This window comes from Scleropages formosus, chromosome 1 (assembly GCF_900964775.1).
Source record: "Scleropages formosus chromosome 1, fSclFor1.1, whole genome shotgun sequence".
NCBI lineage: Eukaryota > Metazoa > Chordata > Actinopteri > Osteoglossiformes > Osteoglossidae > Scleropages > Scleropages formosus.
This window is the reverse complement of record NC_041806.1, coordinates 16,028,519-16,041,792: the sequence shown is the minus strand read 5'-3', so window position 1 is coordinate 16,041,792 and position 13,274 is coordinate 16,028,519. Positions and strand designations below refer to the sequence as shown.

The 13,274-nt window shown below is 47.3% G+C and overlaps 1 protein-coding gene across 1 annotated transcript; it reads left to right on the top strand.

Annotated features, from left to right (window-relative positions):
* Positions 1-2,423: 2,423 nt before the first annotated feature.
* kcnj9 (potassium inwardly rectifying channel subfamily J member 9) lies at positions 2,424-13,049 on the top strand. The gene is made up of 9 exons (XM_018758200.2): positions 2,424-3,075; positions 3,973-4,191; positions 4,485-5,052; positions 5,497-5,710; positions 6,490-6,691; positions 7,775-7,967; positions 8,071-8,268; positions 9,949-10,079; positions 10,355-13,049. The coding sequence occupies exons 3-9, from the start codon at positions 4,761-4,763 to the stop codon at positions 10,613-10,615; spliced, it is 1,491 nt and encodes a 496-aa protein (XP_018613716.1). The 5' UTR covers positions 2,424-3,075; positions 3,973-4,191; positions 4,485-4,760; the 3' UTR covers positions 10,616-13,049.
* The last annotated feature ends 225 nt before the right edge of the window (positions 13,050-13,274 follow it).

Here is a 13,274-nt window from a genome sequence, read left to right as displayed (position 1 = left end):
TGAGCACATCTACAGCACATCTCATTTCTTTTTTCGTATCTCAGCTCTCTATCCCAGTTTCAAATGTCTGACCGTCATGCGAACTCCAGCGTCTCCAAATCTAACACCCTCCGTACCCTCTGCACAAGTGTCTGCACAGACCTCCCACTCAAGATATCTCTCGACAGCATCGCCCTTTCGCCCCCACTTTCCGAAAGGAATCCTGCTGTGATGTGAGATGACTCACTCAGCAGCGCCCCGCGCTCGGTCCCTTACCCACATCCTTCGCTGGTCCAGAACTGTCACAAATGACTTCACAAAATTTGGTCCTTTCTCACCCACTGCGTTAACCCCCACTTTGTCCAGGCCTTTCTTCTCTCCAGGCTCAACAACTGCAAGTCCCTTCTTACAGATCTCCCTGAATCCGCCACTTCCCCTCTCCATCTCATTCAAAATACTGCTGCTCATCTACTGTGTACCATCAAGATGGCTCTCCGAATACACCTTTCAGATTCACCTCTCTCCTGATTTCCTAACTGCTCAGTAGACCTACATCACACCATCTGTCATGATTGCCTTTGTATTTCCCATCAGTTCTTTAAGCAGCTACTGCTGTGTCCTTAAAAATGGTGGCATTGGACAAACTGACTGAACTTACTGTATCTGTAACTCACACACACACACACACACATTTTCAGAACCGCCTGTCCCATACGGGGTCGCGGGGAACCGTAGCCTACCCGGTAACACAGGGCATAAGGCCGGAGGGGGAGGGGACACACCCAGGACGGGACGCCAGTCCGTCGCAAGGCACCCCAAGCTGGACTCAAACCCCAGACCCACCGGAAAGCAGGACCACGGTCCAACCCACTGCACCACCGCACCCCCCTTTATCTGTAACTCTTTGTTGTTAAATGTACTTTTGTTTACTCTGAGTTGGAGAAAACACACACACGTTGTCTGAGACTGCTTGTCCCAAACGGGGTTGTGGTGAACCGGAGCCTAACCTGGCAACACAGGACGCAAGGCTAAGGAGACACCCCCAGGACAGGATGCCAGTCCGTCACAAGGCACTCCAAGCGGGACTCAAACCTCAGACCCACCAGAGAGCAGGCCCCGGCCAAACCTGCTCCGCCACCGCTCCCCTATCTGCTAAATCAATAAATGTAAATGTAAATATATAACCATCCTGTTTCTACACACATCCCTCCTCTGCTCTGGCATCTCCACTGGTCCTTCAGTACAAGTAAGATCAAGTTTCTCACCATCATCCTCAAGAAAGTTCTACTCAGCTTGGTTCCTCATGACCTCCAATCTCTCATCTGTCTCTCTTTTTATCATTACTTGTGCTTTGCCTCTGCCTGTCTCTTCCACTCACACACACACACACACACAAGCAGAAGGTGGATGTGGAATGGCTTTCCTCTCAACATCAGATGGTCTACCAGTCTTTTGAACCCTTTTGAAGACTCACCTTTAGCTTGGAGCTGTCTGAACATCACTTCTCTGTTACTAATGATCTTTCTTGTAGCATTTCACTGTGTTCTAGTAACATCTTGACTCTGCCTATAAACTGTTTTTCTTGCCTTGTTTAATTTTCTGTCATTTCTGTTTCACGCAAATTGGTGACTAATTTATCCCATATGTGCATGTGTGTGTGACTCCATCTGTTTGTGTGCCCTGTCATGGACTGGTATTTCCTTCGGGGTTTACCCTGCATCACACCCTATGCCTCTGGGATAGGCTGATGTTTGATCTTCATACCAGCCCATCGCTGCATGGGACTAATGTTTGTGAACAATGGAAAAAAAAAGAAAGAAAATAAGCATGTTTTGTTAATGTAGCGTTTTCCACACCTGGTACATTTTAATATATTTCTTGAGCATTTTTAATTTCTCCTCAAACCATGAACTAAAGACATAAGGACATAGTAAAGTGACAGCATATTTGAAATTGAGATAATACTCAGTGAACGCCTGTTGTCGATAACAGAGCTGAATTCTTCTCTTCTTCTTATGTCTTCCACGCCTCCTGGGGCATAGGTCGCCAACAAGGGTTCTCCAGGCGGCCCTAAGAGCTGAGATGTCATGAAGTCTCCTTCTTGCTGTTTCTGTGGCTGGAAAGGTTTTTACGGTGGGAGGGTAGCTAGCCAGGGGGGGCGTGGTGGCACAGTGGGTTTGGCCTGTGTCTGCTCTCTGGTGGGTCTGGGGTTCGAGTCCTGCTGGGGGTGCCTTGTGATGGACTGGCGTCCCATCCTGAGTGTTTCCCCTCTCCCTCCAGCCTTACACCCTGTGTTGCCGGGTTAGGCTCCAGCTTGATGTGACCCCCGCTTGGGACAAGTGTGTGTGCATGTGTAGCTAGCCCTGTGCCCAACCCTCTTTCTTTCTCAGCTGGGCTTGGGACCATCCATGGCAGAGTTAAAGCTGAATTCATGGAATCATTAATGTGTTTCGTTAAGGTTGACTAAGGGACTGAATATAAGGGTTTGACTGAAGGACTTCATAGGCTAGGGGTTGAGTAAGGGGTTGGCTAAGGGTTTGAGAGAGGGGCTGCGTTAGCGTGAAAAGGCATGGAACAGTGTTGAATACGAGACTGAACGGGGGTTTCAGTTCAGGTTTAAACGTTACGTGGTGTTGAATGACGGGGGGGGGCTGAACGGGGCTGATCGGGCGCGCGGTCCCGCCACCTGCGCGCTCCACTCGAGCCGATGATTCACGCCGCTCGCTCGCGCGCTCGCCTTCGTGTTCAGCGCTCGCCACCGCGCGCCTCCGACAGCCTCCATTTTCCCCGAAAATCGCAACGACACGGAGCGAGACGCCAGGTGAGACGGAGGCCACCCGGGGAGGATGCTTTGCTGCTGGGCTCGCCGCGCTAGGCGCCGTGTCGCGTCCCCGCAGTGAAAAAGAGATTCGGCGAGGGCTTCGTTCGCACGGCGCTGCGGATCCGGATCCACCCGAAGAAGTGTGTGAGCGGCACCGTCCACGGAGACATGGCGTTCCCGGCCACGAGCCGCTTCCCCGCGACACCACACGCGCCTCGCCTCCGCGAGACGGATCGCTGAAAACGCGCAATTGGCGAGAAGAGTCCCGACAGCAGGTGAGTCTGAGTGCGCGTCCCCGCGAGACCGAGAGAGAGGGCCAAGGGGGCTGGAAGCTGTAGCGCAGCAAAGGCGCGGAGCCACGTTTTTTCCTTTAAATTTTTAAATTTAAATAATGTGTGTAATTGTTTTTATTATTTCTATTGTTGTTATTAATAAAATGAACCGTTTTGAAAAGAAAGATGACTGCACACGCGCAATTCGACTACCTGCTGGAGTGTTTACGATCATGTTCCACACACACAGCCTGGGCACATAAATCGCCGTTAACTTCTAACCGCATCGTTGGATACTAGCATTAATAATAATGATAATAACAATGGTAATAATACAGCTTCCTTCTAACAGCACCCGATAACGGTTGTTGCTCGTCGTTCGTTGCTCCAGACTTATTCTTCTGTCACCCCAGCTGGTGAGGACAAAAACACAAAGACAATGAATGTTGTCCACGGAAAACGCGAGGAATCGGAGTGAGACGTGACCACATGAAAATAAATACTCCTGTATGATCATATATATATATATTAGCGCGCATTAAGGCAGAACTTCTGCCCATTTCTCACAGGCTGGGTTTTCTTATGCAGCGTGTGCTTTTGTGTGAATCATGTTTTCTCTCAATGCGCCAAATCCGTGTCCAACATATTAATTTTACTCTTCCACGGATTCACATTAGCTTTTTTTATTTTTTGTACACGAATTGCATGTGCATATTTAGCAAAGGTTACATTTCCATTGGAGATTCGTCGTAGGAAAAGCAACACGTTGAGTCTCTCAGGCTTCTTTTCCACCCCCCCCTCATTCTTTCTCTTTCAGTGTCTCAGTCCGTCCCACATACTAAACTGGGACAGTTTTCTGTGCTCGAAATATGACTTCCTTTTCGCTTTCTATTTATACAGCTGAGTCCTCTTGCGGCCAAAAACCGTAAGCGAACTCCCTGGGTCAAAGGTCCAAGGACAGGCCTGACTCGGAGCTGCACAGGACACGGGTTTGGGAAGGACTCGAACCGCTGCGGCCTCCCTGCGTTCCCGAGCTCTGTCCCCAAGTCACGTGCGCTGAAGACCACGTCCCTTCAGTTCACCGCCATCTGAGTTCCTGATGCTCTGCGGATACTGAAGGTTCATGTTAAATACGTGGCTTTACTGGCCTGTCGAATGGATGCCGTCTGTCCTGCTCATTTCAGAGCTGCCCGCTAAAGACATCTGCTGTTTTTCCCCGCCGTTTCCTGACAACGCCACGTTTAGGGCGCGCTTTATTTTGAGCGTCCGCGTTTACCGCGCGGCATCTCGTTGACTGTGACGAGTGCGATCCAGAAAGCTTTCCGAATAGTGTCTTTAAACGGGAAAAAAAGTTCGTAAATTCACCTTAACACTGTTTTGTTTTTGTTTTGTTTTTTTTTTTCCATGTGAAGGAAGTCTACAAAAAGCTGAAACGAAGAATCTCTTCGACGACTGATAGTCAAACATAGTCGCGCAGTAACAGCTCACGTTGGCAGTGTTAAAAAATTGAAACGTATACTGTAGAGTGTTAACACACACTCATTGAGACCCATACGCATACATTCAAAAACACTTGCTCTTTAACACTTGTACGTGCACTCATACAGTTGCACTGTAACGCTGGTAGAACCGCACACATAGACACGTACTCGCGCTCCCATAACCGATTTGCATTCTGCAAACGCAAGATGGCCCTGGAGAACTTCACTTCCATCCCGGAATCCATCTCTCTCCCTGTCACTGACAAGCGGGAGGGGCCCACGGACAACGCCGCGGAACCATCCGCACCCGCGAGCCTTTTCGATGTCACCGAGGACCCGGGGCACATCGTCACCACGGAAACGGCCACGCCCCCCAAGCCCACCAACAACAGCAGGTCGTTCCAGGCCAAGCTAGCGGCTCGGGAGGCCCAGGTGGAGGCCTACCAGCAGCGCAAGAAAGCCCAGGGAGGCGGGGCCGAAAAGGGCAAATTCGGCTGGGGTGAGACTTGTCGGAACTCGCGAATAACGTGCACGTGAAATCGACGCTGATCTTTTGCCTCTTGTCTGCTTCCTTTAGTCTCGAGAATTTCATTAATGATGCTGTCTACCTGTTTCTCTGGACCACATTCCCGTTACATATTCACATTTTTATTTTTTTCTTTGCATTTTTGTCTGCCATGTCCATTGTGCCCACCTATGTCTCTCTCTGAAATTCCGGACATGTTTTCTTCTTCAGTAATGAATACCAAGCGCTACTAACCGGGTGCCCACTCTTTTGACTCGCGATGGCTTAACCCTTTTTAATTGTCCATTTCTTTGCATCCTCATTTTTACACCTGCAAACCTCATCTGCCATCTTTTTATGCTCCTTTTCCTCCCTTCACTTCCATGTCTCTTTCCTCTCCTCTACTCCCTTCTCCTCTCCACACGTCCTCCACCGCAGGGCGCAGCAAGCGGAAAAGGCAGCGCTACGTGGAGAAGAATGGCCGTTGCAACGTCCAGCACGGGAACATGAGGGAGACGTACCGTTACTTGACGGACATCTTCACCACACTGGTGGACCTCAATTGGCGCTGCTCGCTCTTCGTGTTCGTCATGGCATACGCCGTCACGTGGCTCTTTTTCGGTGCCATCTGGTACCTGATCGCCTACTGCAGGTGAGCCCCACCCAACAACACCCAGGTGAAGGAAGACACACCTGATGTGAAAAAGCTGATCTGTTCCTGCTGGGGGGGACAGAGTTCACAGTTTTGCTGGTGAAGTAAAAATCCGAATCCACTGTAATACACACAAAATGTACGGAATGCTGTAAATATACTGTATGTATACTTAACGGTAACAACTGAAGGTTAGAAAAGGCAGTATTTGAGTTTATGGTTTAAAATGTCTTTCATTCTGTGCATTTACACGGAAACTGTATTTATACAGTTAGTCCCCTTTAATACATTTTCGGGTTAATGTCATCGAGGAACCATGATGCTTGTCAAAAATGCCAAAAAAAATTTTGTCAAACGGCAGAATGTATTTAAATGTACTGTTAATTGCATTTAATTGAAGATAAGAGCGTTCAGAGCAAAATTGTAGTGTTTGATTCAGCATAAGGTTAAACTTAATCACAGCTTAAAAACAAATGCATTACCTCTTTTGTGATTTTATGCTGCATTTGGAGGTTTGGGGACGCAAAACAGTAGCAGTGTGGTTTTGGAATGAATTACGCATCGATATTGGTCATAGGAGCTACAATGTTTTTTTATGAGGCAAAAATATGTTGCTAAAACCTCTCCGCTGCCCCAGTGCCATTCCCTCAACAGTACACAGCAGTTAAAACTGACCTTTCCTGGGTGTGGTGTTCACATATGAAACAGGTCTTCCTGCCTACATCAAATTTTATTTCTGTGTCACATATCTTCCACTCTTTGCCCTCCTCCTCTGCTAGGGGAGACCTGGACCACCTGGAGGATGAGACATGGACACCTTGTGTCAACAACGTGAATGGATTCATCTCGGCGTTCCTCTTCTCCATCGAGACAGAGACCACGATTGGATACGGCCACCGTGTCATTACAGACCAGTGCCCGGTGGGAACCATGCTGCTCCTGCTGCAGGCCATTCTGGGATCCATGGTCAATGCCTTCATGGTGAGGCCAGAGCTGGTGTCTATGGTGAAACCACAGTATTGGTGTGAAAGGGGACAACTGGTGGTTTAGTGGTTAGATCTTCTGCCTTCATACCCATAGCTATGGCATCCATACTGGGTGGCACAGCAAGTAGCGCTGCTGTCTCACAGCACCTGGGTGGTGCAAGAGGACATGGGTTTGATCCCCGCTCAGTCTGTGTGGAGTTTGCATGTTCTTCCTGTGTCTGTGTGGGTTTCCTCTTGGTGCTCTGGTTTCCTCACACAGTCAAAAGACATGCTGTTCAGGTTCACCCATAGTGTGTGAGTGACACAGAGTGTGTTGCACTGATGTATGGATGAGTGACCCATTGTAAGTAGTGTATCTAGCAGTGTAAGTTACCTTGGTGAAAAAGGTGTGTGGGTTGGTAACACTGCATAGTATTGATTGTAAGTCGCTTTGGAGAAAAGTGTCTGCTAAATAAATTAATGTAAATGTAGTACCCCTGAGCAAGGTACTTATTCTGAAGTGTTCCAGTAAGAATTATCCAGTTGTATAATTAGGTAAATGATCGTAAGTTGCTTTGGAACAAAGCATCAGCTGAATGAAGAAATGTAATGTCAGAAAGTGCATTTCTTTCATTTGGACTTTACAATAACATTTAAATTTATTCGTTTTGCAGACGCTTTTCTCCAAAGCGACGTACATCTCAGAGAAAATACAATTTGTGCATTTTGTAACAGTGGCTTACAATGTGGTGTATGGCACCTCACCCCAACATTGACTACAGCTATTTCAGAAAAGCTTTGCTGGAATCATATTAGGTAATCTGAGTGAAGATGAAATATATTTTAGTCCCTTGCAAGGTCAGCAGTTCTCCGTAGGAATGGATTTTTCAAGGCGCTTGTCTAGTGGTGTGCATAAGTGCCTATAGCTCCCAGATATGGGTGCTTGTGTGAGTAATGCTCACATCGCTGTGTAGAGGTGTGTGGTGGAGAACCCGTAGGGACGTGTGCGTGCGTGCGTGCGCGCGCTGCAGCTTCCTCATGCCTAGCCTACCTGTGTGTGTGCCTGTATGCAAGAGCCTTCCTTTCTCCTTCCACCCAGGTGGGGTGCATGTTTGTGAAGATCTCGCAGCCGAACAAGCGGGCCGAGACCCTGGTCTTCTCACGCAATGCAGTCATCTCCCTCAGGGACGATAAGCTGTGCCTGATGTTCCGTGTGGGCGACCTGCGCAGCTCACACATAGTTGGGGCCAACATGCGAGCCAAGCTCATCAAGTCAAAGCAGACTCAGGAAGGTAAGCCCTCTGTGAGCGTCTGCCCCCCCCCCGCAGGGTCCTTCCTCCAACTCTGAATGACGAGCTGGGACGATGAATCTGCATCCGCTTTTCTTTGCTCCAGGAGAATTCATCCCTCTGGATCAGACAGACATCAGCGTGGGCTTTGAGACTGGAGATGACCGGCTCTTCCTCGTGTCTCCCCTGGTGATTTCGCATGAGATCGACTCTCACTCGCCCTTCTGGGATATGTCCCAGGCGCAGCTGGAGAAGGAAGACTTTGAGATTGTCGTCATCTTGGAGGGAATGGTGGAAGCCACCGGTCAGTAGGACCAGTTCTCTGTTCATAAATCCTCTGTTTTGTTGCCTTGATGAGTACTGACATCTTCCTTGCGAATTAGAACAATCGTCTATGTGTTACATTTGCATTTGCGTACCTAGCCAACACTTTACTCCAAAGCAACTTACAGTGCAAAACTACTCGAAGGGACTTACCCTGTCATACAGCTGGGTAGTCTTTACTGGAGCAATTCTGGGTAAGTTCCTTGACTGAGGGTACAGGCAGTCCCTGAATTACGAACGAGTTCCGTGACCTGTCTTTAAGTCGGATTTTGACGTAAGTCGGAACAGTTAGGTATGGTGGGTATCTAACGTCAGTTTGTCAAATGTTTGTCTTAGTATATCATATATCGTGTACTTTTCCATGCATAAAAAACATTAAAGAAACACTTTGGATACACTTAACACATCTTTAATATCATATAACAATCCAGTAATAATAATAATACAATGTAATGATAATAATCTACTACTAATAATAATAAATGTAACTACAGTATTTATTATCGAGAGAGAGACATAGAGAGAGATGATGATAATAAATGTAACTATTGTCATGATGAACAGAGGACACGGAGGAGACTGGACCCAAGCGCAGGGTCGTTTATTCAGAATCAAAGGACTAGACGTGTTCTTGTGGTCGGCGATGGGCGATTGGTTGGTTGATCAGCGAACTGAACAGAGGCGAGGATCCGAAATCGTGGTTGAGGGATGAGGCGAGCAGTCGTTATCAAAGAGACATGGAATGGGACTGGGGAATGATGAGGGACAAAAGTTGGAAGAGCAGAGCGAGAAAGGTTTGAGAATGCAGGGGGGGGGTTCGTATGAAGTGAGATTCAGCAACTGGGAAGAAGTGTTTTTGTAGCCGAGTGCTCTCTCAGAACGAGAAGAAGAGAAAGGGAGAGAGAGAAACTTTAATGTTCGCTTTTCCATTGTTCGTTGACGTTTCACCTTTCGCTTTATCATTTACTCTTTAGTTTCATTCATGATCGTTTCCCTTTTCTTTGATGCATCACCATCACTTGCACGACATTTACGCTTTGGTGCCATGGTTTGGAGGGTAAAAACAAAAAAAAATTAAAGCCAAATGCAGTAACACACAAGATGCTGTTAACAGGAAAAGAAGGAAGTCTGTCCCACCTCGGGCTCACGCCCCCCCGCCCACGAGCCGATAAACTGCTGTAGATGCGCAATGTTTTGATGCGTTTCGCAAAGTAGCGCCCGTTTGTTATTACAGACCATTGTATATAGGGTAACTGTAATTTTTAATATAATAGGCTTAATTGTGAAGTTTTTTTTATTTGTTGCTTAAGGATAACAAAAAAAAAAAAATCAACTTCCAGTCAGTAAGGGGGTGGTTCGTAAGTACAGGTTGTATGTAAGTCGGATGTTGGTAACTCAAGGACTGCCTGTATTACAGCAGGAGGTGGCATTTGAACTTGTCCTTTGAGTTCAAGGCCGCAAATCTTAGTGCTAATGATTATATCATTTCATTGTTTAGTTATTAGTGTGTGGTACAGTTGCTTCATTGCTAAGAATTCACATACTCGTGTGCTGTACCAGTGTAACTCTTCAGTGCACTGTTGCTTGCGGGCCGGAGGTGATCACAGGGGCAAGACTGAGGCAAAGGGTATTATGTGTATCCTTCCCGATTGTCACGCAGGTATGACGTGTCAGGCACGAAGCTCATACCTGGCCGAAGAAGTGCTGTGGGGCCACAGGTTCAGCCCCATGATGTCTCTGGCTGAAGGGTTCTTTGACGTGGACTACAGCGCTTTCCACCACACCTTTGAGGTTGGGATTCCTCTTTCTTGCTCTCGACATGACTCAGAAATCCATCCTGCCGCTGAAACCATTCCATGTATAGCTCTTACCGTGCTCTCAATTTGTAGGCTGAGACGCAATAAAAATGAATTCTTAATAAAAACGACAACATGGAGTAATAATGGTAGGCTTGTCGCCAGGATGTGTAGTGCACCTTACGGTAGGAACTTATGAATATGTCTTGTATCTTCATCTGTGATTTCCAGCTTGTGGAATGACTGGCTTTTCATACATCGTTTCCCCAGGTGGACACACCTTCCTGCTCGGCTCGGGAGCTCTCGCTGGCTGCTGCGCGTCTGAAGGCCCACCTCTATTGGTCAATTTCCAGCCGGCTGGATGAGGAGCTTGACCATCTGGAGAAGCAGCCAGACAGCGGTTCAGGCGACGGGAAAGTGGGGGGTGGGCCGACATTTGTCGTGGGTGAGACGCCGGAAACCCTGGAGCAGTCGGGGCAAGGTGAGCAGAACGGGAGCGTGACCACAGACCAGTCTGAGTCCGAAGCTTGAAGCTGAGGAATCCAGGAGGGAGAGGGTGAAGCAGACGTGAGAAGTGACAGTAAGGATAAGAGGTTTTGTAAGCACTCAGAATACGATCAAGCTCAAGAATTTTGTCAGATGCCCATCGAGGTCAGAGCATCAGAAGAATTAGATGTATGTGTGGCTACCCCAGTACAGTATGTCCAGTGTGTTACCCAGTATGCTCTCTGTTTGCACTTCCCCTGCACCTCGTAAGGCCTTGAAATCCTGGTAATAGCAGGATCGCAGAGATCCTCGGATGAATGCGTGAGGGGTTATTAAAGGCTGTCGGAAGGCTTACAGATACAGTGTCGGCGATCAGATCACCTGTGGCTGGGGGATCCGTTTTCGGAAAAGCTGATTTTTGTGGGTTTGGGCTTCACGTCTGGAGATGGAGATGTTTCAGCACTACCCTGCAGACAGTATTTTCTAGAAGAATGTAGAGTATCTTGAGAATCACCACATGTTGTAGAAAAATGAAGTAGTCACTACAGATATCCTTGAGAAGAACATTTTGTGTACAAGTGAGATTTTGTGAATCGCACAGTGTGTGTTTGTGTGTGTGTGTGTGTGTGTGTGTGTGTCCCCTTCGCAACACTAAATAGCACAACTAGGGCAGGTAGTTTTTAGAGAAGTCAGTGACCCATGAGGACCGGAGATGGGCTGTAAAAAGTCACAAACGCCCCCGGTGTTTCCTACTTTATTTAAGGTGTAAAGATAAATCCATGTATTTGTGGGCTTCGGAATTAGACGTTTTGGAAGAGACCGTGTAGGAGTTTGAAAATGAATGTTAGCGAAGCAAACGTTGCATTTTTTTTTTTAAAAGCTCTGAGACGGCTGTGGCATAATCACACTTTAGAGAAGAGTTAGGCAGCGTTAGGAAGCCAGAATGCAGAAACGCGCTTCACACACGTCTTTGGATGAAAGCACAAATATTCCCAGTCAAGCTCGGTGTTCCGCTTTTGCCGCTGTGTGTGTGTGTGCGCGTGCGTGTGAGAAGCGTTAACTGGCGTTTTAATACAACTTAAACACGTTAGAGATAAACCACTGTATAGTTTACATGGATTTTAGATGTTTTGCACGTTGCTGCAAAACGGTGGTATATATTTTCTGACACTGTCTGCTTTTGTCTGTTTGTGTACCTGTTTATATGATTTTTTTTGATGTAATAAATACATGTTGTGTTACGGTCACACATTCATTAACACTCTTTCCTTCTGTTAAAGCTGAATCATATTTCCTACCACATTTTCCGCCAAACCCACTGGACCTACTGGCAGGCCGTCTTTACCATCGCATCGCGTGCCAAACCCAGTAGGATTGTGGGTAATTCATGTTTGCCACCACAGTTTTAGCAAGAAACCTCTGGGATTATGGGCAAATGTTCAGCAGTTAAGTTCTCACTGACATTTTATTTACTCCACTTGTTTTTCTCTAGACTTTCTATGCTTCGCTCGCTTTCTGCTTTCTTACTCGCCTCCCTCTTCGTACCCGTGTCCTTGCACTGCTGACGAGCCCTGAAACGTCCGGGGGCCCGAATGCTGACGTGTCAGCGTTCGTGATAGACAACAATGGGGAATAGAGGGGCAACGGGTAAAGGTGTAGTCAAAGAACTCGGGTTCAGATCTTACCTCCTGCTGTATTATTCTTGATCAAGATGCTTACTTTGAATTGATACAGTAAAGATTATCCTGCTGTATATACGGGTAAATCGTAAACTGTTTTTTTAAAAAAAAATCATGAGCTAAATTGTGCACCTGCGTACAGAGACGTGGGTCAGAACCTGGTGGGATTGTGGGACTCCTGGTATTTTGCAGGAATTTTGTGCGCGCGTGTATTAAAGGGTCGTCACATCCACGGTTATGAATGTAAAATATGGTGCTAAAGTGCTTCTCCAAGGATCAAGGATTTTCATCATCGTTCCCAGCCGCAAACGCCAGCGGCGACTATTCTCTCGACTCCCTCAGCTGAGGGCCTTTAGCTGCTTCTTGACGCTGTGAAGACGAGCTGCCGAAACGAGCGCTGTGGCGACTTCCTCCGTGTGCGACGAGGCTTCCCTTCCTAGCACCTATTGCGCGTTTGTTTGGCTCCTTAAATCCTTCTGCGAGAAAGTGCTGCGGCGCTGATGAGTTTAGCAAGGAGTCTTTGAATAAATAGTCTGTTTTTGGGGAAACCTCAAAAATGGTTGGAAACGATTTCCCACCTTTGGATTTGTCACGGCGTTAAAAGTGATTATGACTTGAAATGGGTTTTTGTAGCACGATAGACGCGTTCGGATTTGAAATGGGAATGCTGCATTTTTTTTTGCCCCCAAATGCCGACTGAACGTGACGTCGGCGCTTAAGTCTCGTTTGTAAGAAATGACAAAGAGAAGTGTCACGGAAGTGGGGCCAGATGTGTGGACGCTATTAAAAGAAGCGATGAAAGGAGTAGTTAACACATCAGGGTCGCAGACAGTACTGTGCTCTGACATAATGGCAATGTTGTTCCGTTGAGCCGTTATTCCATTGATCGGTACCTCCTGTAAACGCAAAATCGTACTGAGGTGCACCTGAACTGCTTTTCAGCAGCAGCAGTATGCCTCTTGTTTACTTTCTGCTCTGTACACGTCCAGTATAACTAAGTTAGTTGGAGTGTAACCAGCCCATAT

Coding starts and splice junctions, on each gene's coding strand:
- kcnj9 (XM_018758200.2), top strand. CDS start 4,761: ATGGCCCTGGAGAACTTCACTTCCATCCCGGAATCCATCTCTCTCCCT. Junction 5,711..6,489: donor TACCTGATCGCCTACTGCAG/GTGAGCCCCACC, acceptor CTCCTCTGCTAG/GGGAGACCTGGACCACCTGG. Junction 10,080..10,354: donor CTTTCCACCACACCTTTGAG/GTTGGGATTCCT, acceptor TCGTTTCCCCAG/GTGGACACACCTTCCTGCTC.